Here is a 15,416-nt window from a genome sequence, read left to right as displayed (position 1 = left end):
AGCCCTGCTGCACACCGTTTTGGATTTTAACCATGCAGTATTTCCTTGCTCTGTTTGGTCAACAGCGTCTTTGTTCTGGGAGTCCCATTCTTTCAATGTTGGCAAACATTGTTGTGATCCACACAGTCCAATGCCTTTGCCTAGTCAATAAAACACAGGTAAAAATCCTTCTGGTATTTTCTGCTGTCAGCCTAGATCCATTTGATACCAGCTGACCTCCCAGTGGATTTTCAGAGGCAGTAAATTGCATGGGAAGAGATGCAAAAAGAGATGCAAATTCAAATTAATTTTCCTCTAACTGAACTAATGTCACACTAGAGGTAAAGACTATTCCCTCCCGCCCCCAGAAATAAAGTTCTTCTTTTGTTTTAAAAGTTTCAGAATTTGAAGCTGAAGGAATTCTACTGTGACGAGAACCCACTATTACTGAAGCAGCCAGTGTATGCTTTGGAGCTGAATGAGGTCTTGACATTACAGGTGAGAGCTTAGATCATTCTCACAAGTCGTCAAATTCAAGCCATGGTTTCAGTTTTAGAGAGATTTTTTTTTGCAAGCATTCTAGATATGCCAGCAAATGATTAATGAAACCTGAGCCCACTGCCAAGATGTTGTTGTTGTTGTTGTCGTTGTTGTTATGTACCACTGAGTTGCTTGTGACTCATAACAACCCTATGTACAACAGCCCTAAACCCTGCTCTATCCTGTTCCAATTACACTGTCTCCAATACACCCATCCTAATTGCCCCAATCGTTGAATCAATCCACCTCATAGAGGATCCCTCCACCCCTCCCAAGCATGATGTCACTCTCCAAGGACCAGTCCATAAAATCTTTTTCTTTTGCTTACAAAATTTAATGTCATCCTATCTGATCCCCACAGAGACAAAATTCATGTAGTTTTTATTATGTGCCTCATAGACCCTATGTGCAACATCTCTGAACCCAGCTCTATATTGAGTCAACCTCATTGTCTCTGACACACCTATCCCTGTTACCCCAGTTACTGAGTCAATCCATCTCGTCTAGGGTCTTCTTCTCTTGTGCTGTCCCTCCACTCTTCCAAGTTTGATGTCCCAAGGACTGGTTCCTGCTTGCAACATGGCTAAAGTATGTCAGAAGGACCTTCAGAATTCAATACTCTTTGCCAGCACCAAAAATCAAAGGCATCAATTCATTTTCTCTCATCCTTAGCCATTGTCCAGATTTTCAATGCATAGCAAGTAATTGCAAAGACCATGGCCTGGATTAGGTACATCTTAGTCTCTAAGCTGACATCATTTCTCTTCACTACTTAGGAGAGGCCCCTGACAGCAGATTTTCCCAGTGCAATTAATGTTTTGATTTCCTGGCTGTTGCTACCAAAAGTGTTGACTGTAGACACAAGCTGAAGCTGTTAACAATCTTACTCTCTTCACTATCTAGCATGATGCTGCCAACTGGTCCTGGGGTGAGAATCTTTGTTTTCTTGATGTTGAGTTTCAATCCATATTGAAGGCTGCAGTCCTGGACCTTCTGCAGCAAGCGCTTAAATCCTCCTCTGTTTCAGCATGTAGGGTTCTGTCATATGCATAACACAGGCTGTTAAGTCTACCTCCAATCCTGATGCCACATTCCTCATCATAGAGCCCAGCCTTGCAGATGATCTGTTCCACATATAGATTAAAAAGGTATGGAGACAGGATGTATTCCTGGCATATAACTTTCCTGATTTTGAACCATGCAGTGTTTCCTTGCTCTGTTCTGATGTCTGCTTCCTGGTCCAAGTAAAGGTTTCTCATAAGCACAATCAAGTGTTTTGGGATTCCCATTCTTCTCAGAGTTAGCCAGTTTGTTGTGATTCACACAGTCAAATGCCTTTGCATAATCAATGAAACACAGGTAGACATTCCTCTGTTACTCTCTGCCTTCTGCCAAGATTCATCTAACATTGGCTATAATATACCAGGTACTACAGTCTCTTCTAAACTTAGCCTGTGCATCTAGCTGTTCTCTGTTGATGTGCTGTCCAGTTGTTTTTTGATAATTTTCAGTAGGATCTTTCTTGCATGTGATATTAATGACATATAGAGACTTTATTTGGATCAAAATAAAAGAATTGATCTTCTTTTTAACTCTCCCAGTAAATTTCCAGTGTTTTCTATGGATGTAATAAATGTGTTCTAAGCATGCCCCTTGTCTCAGCCATTCTCTTCACTTATCCCTTTTCTTCTTGGACAAGTGAATAAGATCTAGAATTCAGTTTCACTTTAGGGAGACAAATTGATGATATTTAAAGCAAAGCAAAACCAAGAAAGATTTGTAGAGTCTCTTTGGATTCTGTTGGGTGGTTTAGGAATTAAAAAAAGAGACTATTTTTCCATAATTACAATTACCAATCATGAATCTGACTTTACAAATATATTTATATAACTGAACATGATGGATTGTCTTAATGTTTCCGAAAGTGCCTAGGGATTCAATTTTCTTTCTTGCAAGAAATAATCTTGTTTAGTGATTTAGTGCATTTTAAAAATTCTTTCCTCCTTTTAGCAAGTAATACACATTCATTATATGTCTCTTCTACATGTGTTTGTGAGTATTATCCTTTCTTATGAGATAGTATTCTGAAGGATTAGGTTTAGGATATGTTCTACTTCATTGTTACTGTTGGCTAGCATTGAGTTGACTATCACTCGCAGTGACTCTAGGAACTACAGATCTGAGCATTTTCCTGTCCTGCATCGTCATGATATTTGTCATGCTCAAGCCCATTGTAGTTGCTGTGTCCATCTCATTGAGGGTCTTTCTTCTTTTCACTGACCCTCTACCTTTTGCAGCATGATGTCTCTTTCCAAGGTTTGATTTTTCCTGAAAATATTTCCAAAGTAATTGAAATGAAATTTAACTATCCTTTCAAATGTATTTATTCTTTGGCAGTTCTCAGAATAGTCATTCATCTTCACTAAAATCACAGTTCAAAGGCTTCAGTTCTTCTTATGTGTTCTGTATTCATTGTCCAAATTTCAGAGGCATAGGAAGCAATTGAAAAGTCCATTGCTTGGCTCAAGCACACCTTAGTCTTTCAACTGATATCTCTGCTCTTTATAACTTTAGAGAGGTCCTTGAAGGCAGATCCCCAATAAACAATGTTCTTTGATTTTTTTTTTCACTTCTACTGCTATGAGTGTTGATTCTGTATAGAAGTGAGATGAAACTTTGATCTTTTTTTCATCTATCATGACGTTGCCTATAGGGCCAGGGGTGAAGATTTTTGTTTTCTTGATACTGAGAAGTAACTCACTTTGTATTCTATAGTCTTTAATCTTCTTCAATATGTGGTTCAAGTCATCTTCACATTTTGCAAGCAGATTTTTGTCTTCTCCATAACACAGGCCATTATGAATCTTCCTCCAATCTTGATGCCTTAATTAATATAGAATTCTTTCACATTCTCATTCATATAGTCCAGCTTTTTGTATAATTTGCTCAGTGCACATATTGAAGAGGTGTGGAGAAAGGATACAACCCTAACACAAGTTTTCTACTTTTAAATCATGACTTATTTTCATGTTCTATTCAGACAACAGCTTCTTGGTCTATGTGTAGATTTCTCAGAAGCACAATTAAGTGTTCTGTGATTCCCATTCTTATCAATGTTTGTCATAATTTGTTATGATCCATACAGTCAAATGCCTTTGCATAATAAATAGATCAAAAGTGAACATCTTTCTGGTATTCTCTGTTTTCAGCTAAGATCTACCTGACAGAAGCAATGATACTCCTCTCGATTGAATTTCAAACAGATCCCTGTTGATTTATACCATTCCAGTCATTTAAAAAAGAATCTTCATCACGATTTACTTGCATGTGATATTAATGAGATTGTTCTATAATTTCTTGGTTCTCTTGGATCACGTTTTTTTCAGAGTGGGGAAAACAATCCTATCATCTCTTCTAGTCAATTGTCCAAGTAGCTGTCTTCCTTATTTGTTGGCAGAGACTGGTGAGCACATCAGGGTTGTATTTGTTTCCTGAAACAGCTAAATTGCTGTTATATCTCAATTTGACAGTACACCACAGCAACAATCTGCATTAATAGATGCTAGGTTCAGTGTTAAACCAGTATTATCTAATTGAATTCTGTGTGAATGTTGTTGTTGTTAAGTGTCGTTAAGTTGTAAAGTTGTAGGCTACTCATAGTGACCCTGTGAATGAAAGATCTGAACTACTTGTATAACTTTCATCCTTTCTCCAGGTTCATAGGGTTTCCAGAGGCAAGCTATTTTGGAAGTGGATGCCACTCCTCTTCCAAGCTTGTTTTAATTGGGGATCTCAACCAATCCCCGCTTTACAGATAGAGTATCTGATTTCTGAGTTTGTGTCCAAATGTTATTGTTGTTAGGTGTCATTGAATTGAGCATGATTCATAGTGACCCTGTGAACAAAAGATCTGAATCCTGTTCTATCCTGCACCATCCTCACACTTCCTGACACACAAGACTCATTGCAGCAGTCACTGTGTGAATCCAACCTGATTATTTTCCTCTCCTTCTTTGATCATGTCTTTCTTCAAAGAATACACCTCTTGGCAACATGTCCAAAGTATGTGAGGCGAAGCCTCATTAGTCTTGCCTCTGAAGAGCACCCCTCCAGCTGTACCCTTTCCAAGACATATCTGTCTATTCTTTTGACCATTCATGGGTTGTTCAGTGCTCTTCTCCAACACCATAGTTCAAAGGCATCAATTCTTTTTCTGCCATCCTTATTCATTGTCCAGCTCTTGGATGTGCAGCTAGTAATCAGAAAGACTAAGGCCTTAGTCTTCAAACTGACATCACTATGCCTCAATAATTTGGAAAGGTCCCAAACTGCAGATTTTCCCAGTGAAATGCATCTCCTTATTTGACTGTTGGTTCCAAGGGTATTAATTGTGCATCTAAGCAAGATGAAGCTGTTGACATTTTCAATCTCCTCTCCATCCATCATCATTCTGCCTATCAGTCCAATAAATTATGGAGACAAAATTTGAAATTAGGCATCTATTTAGATATCAGATGGATATCTTCATTCTTTATGCTATTTCCTTATGTTTCATGCATATAGTAATGCTTCCATGTGTAGCATTTTTTAAATGTTATCATGCCTGCTAAGGATTTATATTTGTTTTCACATCTTATACAAATATTATAAATTAAATAGTCACATGCAAGAAAAAGTAAAAATGCACTTAAAATGAATTCTAATATATGATTTATTAAAACTAGTTCTATTTTTCAAAATGTAGAAAATATTCTAGCCTAATTGTGTATCAGCTATTTAAAAGAAATAATTTTCCTAGAACAATTTGTTGATTTTTAAATACACTGGACTTAGATCATCATGTTATGTGTCTTTAACAAAAGTAAGAAGTGTTCTAAAAGAGTGGGTCACACTATTGCTCTTACTTTATATGTATTGATATATGTCCAAGCAATAACTTTACTTTCTCTTTTAGTATGATATTGGTAGCAAGTAAATGAAGGAAATAAGTAATGGGTGACATAAGCAGTGTCAAGAGATGTCATACATTTGAGTCCAGCAACCATAAATAAAAAAAGTGGACTGTATATAATTATTACTTGCTTATAGGTCCCATGTAATTCAGCAAATTCTTCCATCATCTGTTATTTCAAGGACTTAATCTTTGTCTCTGAGTTTTCTGCAGTTTTGTAGTGGGATTTAACAATTCGTGTAGCTAAAAACCACCACTGAAATAAATGTCTGATTCAGGAATACAAACTATAATGTGCTGCCGAAATTGTTAGAAAAACTATAATCATAGACACATAATTTACAAGTTGTGGTGATATTAGTGTGAAAGGGAAATTCTTTCAGAAATGATGACCTCAGTCTTGTAGGCATCCAAGAGAATGTGCTTAAATGGGTAGGAGGTTGTGTTGTGGAAGGATCAGGCATTTAAGAAACATACTTCTAGGGCAGTTTGCTGTCTAAAGGCAACTTTCCCAGGCATATTCTAATTTAGAGAATTAGAGAAATAGGGAATGGGGATGCAGCAAGCCATATGATTTTGTTGTTCTTATTAAAAAAATAATCTAAGATGTTAATTTGAGGAAATGTGTAAAAGATTATATATGTATATATATGTATTTATCTCCAAAATTCCTAACAAAACCCGATGTGAAATATTTTAATGCCCAAGGGAAATCTTTAACATTTGCAAGAAAAAAAATCCCAACTAAATCAACTCTATGCACTATTAAAATTTCATGCAGTATTTGTGTAACATTTATACAGAACTTCCACGTGACTGGCACAAGAAATGGGTGGCATGTAGTGGAGTAAGGCAAATGTATTGCTTTCTTTGCTTTTTCAAACAAACCTTTATGTGTATGCTTATATTCTTTTAATTTTAAGATAATGTTCATGATACTGATGAAAGGTATCCTCTATTTATTCACTTTCCATTTTATTATTTGATATTATAATAATATTATTTTATAAAGTCACTTTTCTTGGCTCTTGACCTGTCTGTGTGGATAGGGTTAATAAAAATGAAATGAAAAACTTTAGTTGATGGAAGTTGTTAATTTTTACTAAGATAGATATATTTAGGAACTCAGTGCTTGAAATACTGTAAATCAATAGGTATCAAATTTTAATGGTTTTTTAAATTGCAAATTCTAATTCACAAGGTCTGGGATGGGTGTGAGTGAACATCCCTGAAAAGCATCGAGGTGATGCAGATGTCATTGGAACTACACTTTGTAGCAAGGACTTATTGTTGTTCTTAGGTGTCGTTGAGTTGAGTTCATAGGGTCACTATGCCTGATCCTTCACTATTTTCACAATTTCTGCTGTGTGGCATTAAGCACTTTGTTGAAGTCATGGACATTCCATCTTGTTGTGGGTCTTCCTGTCCTTGACTCTGTACTTTGTTGAAGTCATGGACATTCCATCTTGTTGTGGGTCTTCCTGTCCTTGACTCTGTACTTTTCTAAGTGTAATGCTCTTTTCTAAGGACTGGCCCTTCCTGACAACAAGCCCAAAATATGAGAAAAGAATATGTGGCAAAGTGTCAAAATTTATCTTCTAAGGAGCAAATGGGACAGTGAATAAGGAAGACTGAAGAAAACTGGATGCCCTTGACTTGTGGTGTTTGTGAAGAACATCGATGACATCATGGGCTGCCAAAAGAACAACCAATCTGGCTTGGATGCAGTGTGACCCGGTTGCTCCTGAGCAGCACAGATGGTAGGAACACTTTGTCCTGTACACTTTGAGCATGTTGTCAAGAGGAACTAGTTCTTGGAAAAAAAGACATCATTCTGTAAGAGGAGAGGGTCAATAAAAGAGAAGAAAGATATTCAATGAGGTGGATTGACAGAGAGACAGCAACAACAACCTTAAGCTTGGCAGAGATTGTGAGGAGAGGGCAGGATAGGCATTGATCTGCTGTGCCTAGGGTCTCCACGAGTCAGAATCTACTCAATGCCACTGCGTTATAACAGCAAACCATTCTGGTTATGTGTCTTCTAAGACAAATGGGTTCTTTTGGCATTACTCTTCACCAATCCCACAATACAAAAGCATCAATTACTCTCTGGCCTCATATGCATTTTCACATGCTTAGGAAGTTCCTGAAAAATACCATGGTTTGAGTCAGGTTTATGTTAGTCTTAAAAGTGACACCCTTGTTCTTTAGCAATTTAAAGTCATCCTTGACAACATCTTTTTGCTTTCTTGACTGCTGCTAATGTGGGTGTTCATTGTGGACCCAAGTAAAACTAAAACCTTAATAACTTCAATCACTTCTCCATTTTTTATACTGTTACCTATTGATCCAATTGTGAGGATTTTGTTTTATGTAGAGTTGCAGACCATACTGAAGGCTGGAGTCTTTAATTTTCTTCCATAAGTGCTTGATGTCCTCTTCACTTTTCACAAGTATGATGTTTGCGTATTACAGGCTGTTGATTCTTAATTCTTTCCTGATGCCACATTCTTCTTCATATGGTCTAACTTCTTGGATATTTGATTACTATACAAATGGAATAGGTGTGGAGAAAGGATACAGCCTCAATGTATACCTTTCCTGATTTTAAACCGTACAGTGTGTTCTCTTCAAAACACTGGTCCTTGGTTCACATACAGGTTTCACAACGAAGGGTTCTGGAATCCAGGTTTTCTCAGTATCATCCATAATTTACGTTATAATTCACACAGTCAAATGCTTTTGAATTCTTAAAAAGACACAATTTTTTTTTAATATTCTCTTCTTTCAACCAAGACTCATTTGATGTCTGTAATGATAGTCTTTGTTTCATGGCCTCTTGTGAATCCAGCTTAAATTTTTGGCAATTCCTGGTCCATAGACTACTCCAGTCATTTTAAAAATTATCTTCAGTAAGATTTTAATTTTGTGTGATATTAATGATTTTTTTAAAATTTCCACATGTTGAATAATCTTTATTTGAAAGGGGGGTGGACACAAATGTGGGTTACTGCAATCAATAGATAAGGTAGCTATCTTCCCATTTTGGGGAATTAGATGAGAGAGCATATCCAGGGTTGTATCTGTTTTCTGAAACACCAAAATTAGAATTCTGTCAGATCCTGGAGCTTTTGAACGATGCTTTTAGTGCACCTGTTACTGCTTCTTTCCGTACCACTGGTTCTTGATATTCTGCTTCCTCAATCTGACCTACTCAATCTGAATGTATTATGCTTAGATTTCTATAGGCAAATGACACACATCTAAGTAAATTATTCTCCTTATATTTATATGTGAAATATACTGAAATTATTTCCAGTGTAAGTAAATTATAACAATATATTACATATACTTCACAATCTTAATTTAACAGAAACACTGAGGAATCAGCAAAAAAAAGATAAGAATTTGTGAAATATAAGTCATTAATGGCAAAGAGTTATTTTGAAGCTAATGTAAGGAACTCTATTATTTTTTAATCTAGGAAATAACATCAAGATTTATAACGAATCAGCTGGCAGAAGATAATCCCTTACTTAAGCAAGCCATAAAACACTACCCACAGGCCAGGGAGAAAATATCCCAGGAAAAAGTATGTCCGATATGTGGAAAATCGTTTCTAAACGTATGGCTAGAATGTGTTCAGTTTGTTCCTCCACTGAAGGTAAATTATGCATTTGGTGAGAATATAAGTCTGACTTCTATAATTTGTCTAAGTGAACCAATTCTAAACAGGATTGGTATTTAAGAATTGACCAGTACGATAGCATGTTAAGTTTTGATAGACGAATTTGCCTATGTGTCTATAATTGATCATCGTCAATCACATAGTTTACATTTATCAGCATACATATAACGTAGCAAAATTCCATAGAAAGGAATTTTTAAGTTAAAAAAAGGGAATTAAAAATCAACTTTAATTGTAAAACAAGAGAATTCTATTATATAGAAGAATTGTTGAGGAGTGTAATGTAAAACGTTTGCTCTTATAATGATGCTCTCGTACACGGAGAAAGGACCCTGGTGACAGTCTGTAGGGAGTTGCGCTGGTAACCCGAAGACAGCGCCTCCCGATGGTTCAAATCCGTCTGTGACTTTGTGGGAGAAATATGGACAGTCTCCTCTTGTGAGGGATAAAACTTCCAAAGCTCACGGGTTGGGCATATAGGAGTTGGTTTTGACTCAAAACTGACAAAGGGAGAGAGGACACTGAAGTGTAACCGCAACATTCTGCTTCCCAGGAGTTTTGTACCCCTGGACAGGTTACCCAGCCCCTGAAGCCTATACAAAACTAGAGGGCATTTTTTTTTCTGGAAAGAGGAAGGTAGTAAATTGTTTCAATTTTGCATAAGGCAGGAGTTCCTGGGTGAGTGCAAAATGTTGAACACTTGACTACTAATGGAAAAGTTTGTGGTTCAAACCCATCCAAGGTTACCTTGGAAGAAAGATCTGATGATCTACTTTGAAAATGTTACAGCCTTGAACACCAGATGAAGCACAGTTCCACTTTGCAATATAGCTATTGCCCTAAGTCCGAATTGACTTGATATGATAGCAACTAGTTTGATTGTCTGGCTTTGTGACCATAATGTCTCTGCTGAAAGTACAGAATTCAGTAGCCCTAGAAAATGCATAGAATATGATGGTGTTGCAGAGAAAAATGTATCTATAGACTTAAATTTGAATTTCATGTGTTCATGAATCATAAAATATTTATAATTTTTTTAACCATATAAAAATGTGACAATCACTCTTAGCCTACAAGTCATAGAACCTTATGCAGCAATTTTCTTGTCCTTTTCTAGACCATCCAACCTTTGTTCCTTACACCAGAATTTCCCTTGTCTTCATGGAGAACAGTTGACTTCTCTTAGGTCCAAAGTTTCTTCTCTATGCCTGAGCCACCCTATGAAGTCATACCTACTGCACACAGATCCCTTCTTTCTGTCGTTCTAGGAATGAAATGTGCTGGCTTATAATATGGTTTCCCTGAGAATTCTTTTGTACTAAATGTTTTCATGTTCTTCTTGGTTAATACTATAAAAATACATATTTTTGGTAAAATAAAGATAAAAAGAAGACTAACCATTCATTGTTTTGCTTTAGAATACATTCTTAACTAGTTTCAGAGGACGCTGGAAAAACTAAAATTTAGTGCCAGCTCACTGTGTGTGTGTGTGTGTGTGTGTGTGTGTGTGTGACTGATTTCTGTCAGGATGTATGAATAACCTCTAAATTTATTTCCGTCTCCTATGGATAGAAGGATTTAGGTTGTCATTAGACCACAGCGGTCTTGTGCCAATAAAGAACTGGAGTCAACGTCCTGCTAACACTTACCTCAGTGGCCATTCACTAAATATTCCCTTGCAGATGAAAACAAGAAAAATCCCTCAGATGGTTCACACCAGACCCACTAAGTCCGAATCAATATGAGTACAGCTCTAACATCCAAAGTTTGTAAAGTTTCTGAAATGACCTTCCTGTTTAGTCAGGACTGAGAATCTCCACTCTACCTGTTCAGGGATGTCCCAGCACCAAAGGATAATGGCTGTGTCTTATTCATTTAAGTAACCAAAACCTAGCTTGGTTGGTTTCACAAGGCAAAAATGAAGAATCATTGCTTGAACATGTAAATTTTCTTTTGTGACAAGAATTGATTTCTTTTTTAATGAGAGATGGATAATAGGTTTTTTTTTAAAGTAGGGGTAGGGAATACAGTACTCCTGGCAAACATTTTAATGGTTTATAGACCCTGGAACGTGAATGGATCTTTAGATGGACGTTTTTGGGTGTTTAGTCCAGTTTGTTTTCAGTCAGTTTACTTCTCAGAATTTGCTCGTGAAAAGACTTTCAATGTACTCTGCTCAGAACATAGTAAAGACTTCTGATCACAGTATTCTGTGTTCCTCGTTATCTGTGGAGCCAAGATTAGGTCTTTCTGAGTCTTTGCTACACCAGGACAGTGGATTCGCTTATCCAACAGCTGATAGCAGAATAACTCTTGTTTCACAGATTTATACTTCATGCATTTCTTTAACTGTGGAATAAGATCAGAACTTCTTATATCACAGAATTTTATTCTCTTTTTTAAACACAATTGTGGGACTTTTTTCCCTAAATTGTGGAGATTTCATGAAAACCTCTTCCCACCAACATTTTATTTGGAAAAATTTAAAAGCAAACAAAAAAAAATCTTGAAAACAGTAATACAATGAACAAATGTGTAACTTTTATCATAGCCACCAATTTTTAATATTTATTTTTCAGTTGACATTGCTAGTTTTTGCTCTTATGGACACATCTACAAAACAAATTTGATATTAAATAAGCTAAGAAAATCATCTAACTAGAGAGTTTCTTTCATGCTTGTGGAAAAATAAAGGCATCTTTTCCAATTACAAAATTATTAATAAATTAAAAATATGTCCTTGACACCAAGAAGAAAATGTTTTGCATTGGGAAAGTCTACAGTTAGGGACCTCTCCAAGTTTCTGAGGAGCAATGATGTTAGTTTTAGGACTAAGGTGCATTTGATTCAGACCCTGGTCTTTTCAATAAGTTCAGTGTTGCTGAGAGTTGAACAGTGAAGTAGGATGACAGAAGGAGAATTGATTCATTTGAACTGTGGTTGGAGAAGAGTAATGAATGGACTGCCAAAAGAACAGACATATGTCTTGGAGAAGGTGCAGGCAGTGTGCTCCTTAGAGGGTTGGTTGACGAAGCTTCATCTTGCATACTTTGGGCATGCTGCTAAGAAAGTCTATTCCTTGGAGAAGGACATCATGCTTGGAAAAGTGGAGGGACAGCAAAGGAGAGGAAGACCCTCAGCCAGGTGGATTGACACAGTGTCTGCATCAATAGGCTTGCGTGTGTCAGAGTTGTGAGGTGAACAAAGAGGTTAGTGTTCATCGTGCTTGTTCATAGCATCGCTATGAGTCATACTCAACAGCAACAAACAACAGTTAGCTAACTATGGATTGCCAAAAGCGAAAAAAACCGTCTGCCCTGGAAGAAGTACAGCCAGATGCTGCTGAGAAGCAAGGATGGTGAGACTGTCTCATACATTTTGGGCAAGTTATCACTCTAAATTGTCATTGTCCCTCATAGCTGACCCGCCTGTGGATTTTTCCAGGGGCTATAAATTGCACTTCTGGAGAGTTCTTATCTTTCTTCCAAGGAGAAGCTGATAGATTGGAGCTTCTTGCCTTTGAATTGGCAACACAATTCCCTACAGACTAGGCTACCAACGCTCTCAGAAGGGACCTATCTCTGGATGCTTGGTGAAGTTGTTGTTGTTGAGTGCCATCGAGTTGTAGATGTCTCATAGCGACCCTATGAATGAAAGACCTGAATGCTTGTATAACTGTCATCCTTTCTCCAGGTCCATAGGGTTTCTGGAGGCAAGCTATTATGGAAGTGGATGCCACTCCTGCTTCCAAGCTTGTTTTAATCGGGGAGCTCCCCCAAATACTGTCCACCATGGGTGACCATTATCGTTTGACACATCAGTGTCACAGTGTAAAATAGAAGACCCTTAGAGGGATGGATTGGTACAGTGGCTGCCACATGGGCTCAACCACAACAGAGATTGTGAGGAAGGTGATGCAGGATCTGACAATGTCTCATTCTACTGTACATGTGAGTCAGACTTTACATCATGGCACCTAACAACTACTAACTAAAAAGTTGGAAGTTCAAATGCACCTAGTAACAACATGGGAAAAAACACCTGGCAATCAGATCCCTTAGACATTTCAGCTGTTTCTTCTGTGCAACAGATGGGATCTCACCTTGAGCTAGAGTTGTCTTGAGGCATGGCTTTTTAGAAAACAAAAAGTGAGTTTTGGAGTAAATATATGAGGGAGGATTTCCCAGAGGGTGAGGAGGACATTTCAATTCAATGGAGATATTCCCTTTTCTGTCTACAAAAGCTTGAGTTTGATACTGGTGATTATAGATTACAATTAAAAATATTTGAAGAAGCATTACTTGGAGATATGGTTTGAAGGGTGGATTGGAACTTGGACAGAAAAGAATCCAGGTGAGGGATCTATCTGTTTAAAAGTAAATGATACAATGCATGGCGAGTATAGGAAACTCATTAAGGAAAAGTGTGGATGGGAAGTAAGGTTGGAGAGTTGAAATAAGATTGACTCTTACGTGTAAAGTTTGAAATGAATTTTGAAAGCTGTGAACAGTGGCTGAAGCAATGGAATGGTAAGATGAGGTTTCTGTTGGACAAGAGAGAACAAAGCCAGTGATGAAGATGTAAAGATTGATTGCTCATATAAATGTGATACTTGAAGCCACAATACTGAAGATTGCCTGAGGCTACCTGCACAGGGAGGTGAGAAGGCCAAAGTACTGAACCAGGGAGGACAGCTTGCAATAGTAAACCCTAACTGACTCAACTCATTGCTCTTATAACCTACACATAATTGTAAAGCAGTGAGAAAAAACTCAGGTTTCAACAAAAGGACAATGATTAAGAATAATCAAAGAATCAGGGGCAAAGCCAGGCAAAAACTTTCTAGCCATAAACTATGTAAAATAAGTTTTAATAATTATTGCTATATGTGTAATTTCCCCCCCCCCATTGTATCTATTGGGAGACTATTATATGCATGGCGCTGCGCAAGGGTCTCAGGTTTCAAGGATTAATTAAGACGTGACATGGAGGAGACCAGTTCAAATACAGTCTAATAGACATTTTCATATGGAGTTATGTATCCATGCTACGGAATCACAGATGAGACAAACAAATAGTCAGGAAGCTTCAGCGAACTTCATAGGGGAGGTAAAACTTGAATAATTTGACTTTATGATCTTCCTGTTAACTTCATGACTTGCTTTTCAGAGATTCTATTCCCAGAGTGTCAAGGGGATGATTTCCAAAGGAGTCCAGGGGCCTCTTCAGGCAAGAACTAGAAAGTTCTGATTCAGATATACAAGAAAGACACTGACACCGGGCGAGAGTAAGAGATAGAAATGGAGGTTTATTAGACATTCATAACAGACTATGAACAAGTCAGGAAAGTCTGACCTCATTCTTATCTTTTATGAAAGTTTTTCAGTGGGGGTTGAGTTTGCACAGCTTCTGATGGACTTCCAGTGGCCCTTGCGGTCTGCTCTTTCGTTATAACCTTTTTTAGATGTCTGTTTTCCTTGTGTTTTGCCACCATTTCGCACCCTTATCTTGAACAGTTTCTGTTTTATTTACTTTGTTAGCATTTTCTTTGCCATTCTCTGTCAAGAGGACAGAAGCTGAGTCAAAGTTACTTATATATGTTTCTGTCCATCAAATGACTGAATTCGGTTTTCAGATAACACTTTCCACTATGTAGCTACCGTCCATTAGAGGAGGCTTGCATGTTGTTAGGATGCTGAACACATTTTAGTAGAACTATTTCCAAAAACCATCCAGTGGCAACTTTATGAACACAATGGGCCCGTCTACTCATGATAGTTAATGCAGAGCAAACCGTATTTTACCTTATTTTGCACAGGTCACCTTAAATCAAGCACTAACGTGATACTAGCTAGCAACACAACAGTTACATAAACATTTCTCTTTTGTACCATAAAGGAAAGTGCAAATTAGTCCATTAATTAATGGTAATATATTAGTCACAATGTCAGCCACATACAGTTTAAAGACTACCAAACGAAGGAGAGATGAGAGAGATGAGACCTTTCCTTGGTTGGCCAGTGAAGGGAAACACAAAGCTAATGGCACACAGGGCAGATCGAGGGAAGCATTTTCTTACAGAAAAATTGAGCATGTGCGTGCGCGCATGCACGTACACACACACACACACACACACACACACACACTCTCTCTCTCTCTCACACATACACATCATCATAGTAGAAATAAGAATGAGAGAACAAATAAGACCCAGATTTTGTGTTTATATAATTGGATTTCAGACATTCAAAGGGAAGT

At 37.4% G+C, this 15,416-nt stretch overlaps 1 protein-coding gene across 1 annotated transcript in view; it reads left to right on the top strand.

Moving 5' to 3' along the window:
• The window catches only part of LRRC69 (leucine rich repeat containing 69), a 109,244-nt gene that overhangs the window by 82,111 nt on the left and 11,717 nt on the right, over positions 1 to 15,416 (top strand). Inside the window, exons 6-7 of the mRNA XM_006884628.1 lie at positions 376 to 477; positions 8,955 to 9,134. Of these exons, the coding sequence (XP_006884690.1) occupies positions 376 to 477; positions 8,955 to 9,134 (282 nt within the window). The remainder of the gene's footprint in view (positions 1 to 375; positions 478 to 8,954; positions 9,135 to 15,416) is intronic.

Source organism: Elephantulus edwardii, unplaced genomic scaffold (assembly GCF_000299155.1).
Source record: "Elephantulus edwardii isolate Elephantulus edwardi_28Jun2011 unplaced genomic scaffold, EleEdw1.0 scaffold00036, whole genome shotgun sequence".
Taxonomy (NCBI): Eukaryota; Metazoa; Chordata; class Mammalia; order Macroscelidea; family Macroscelididae; genus Elephantulus; species Elephantulus edwardii.
Note: the sequence above shows the minus strand (reverse complement) of the source record. Positions and strands in the feature narration are given on the sequence as shown.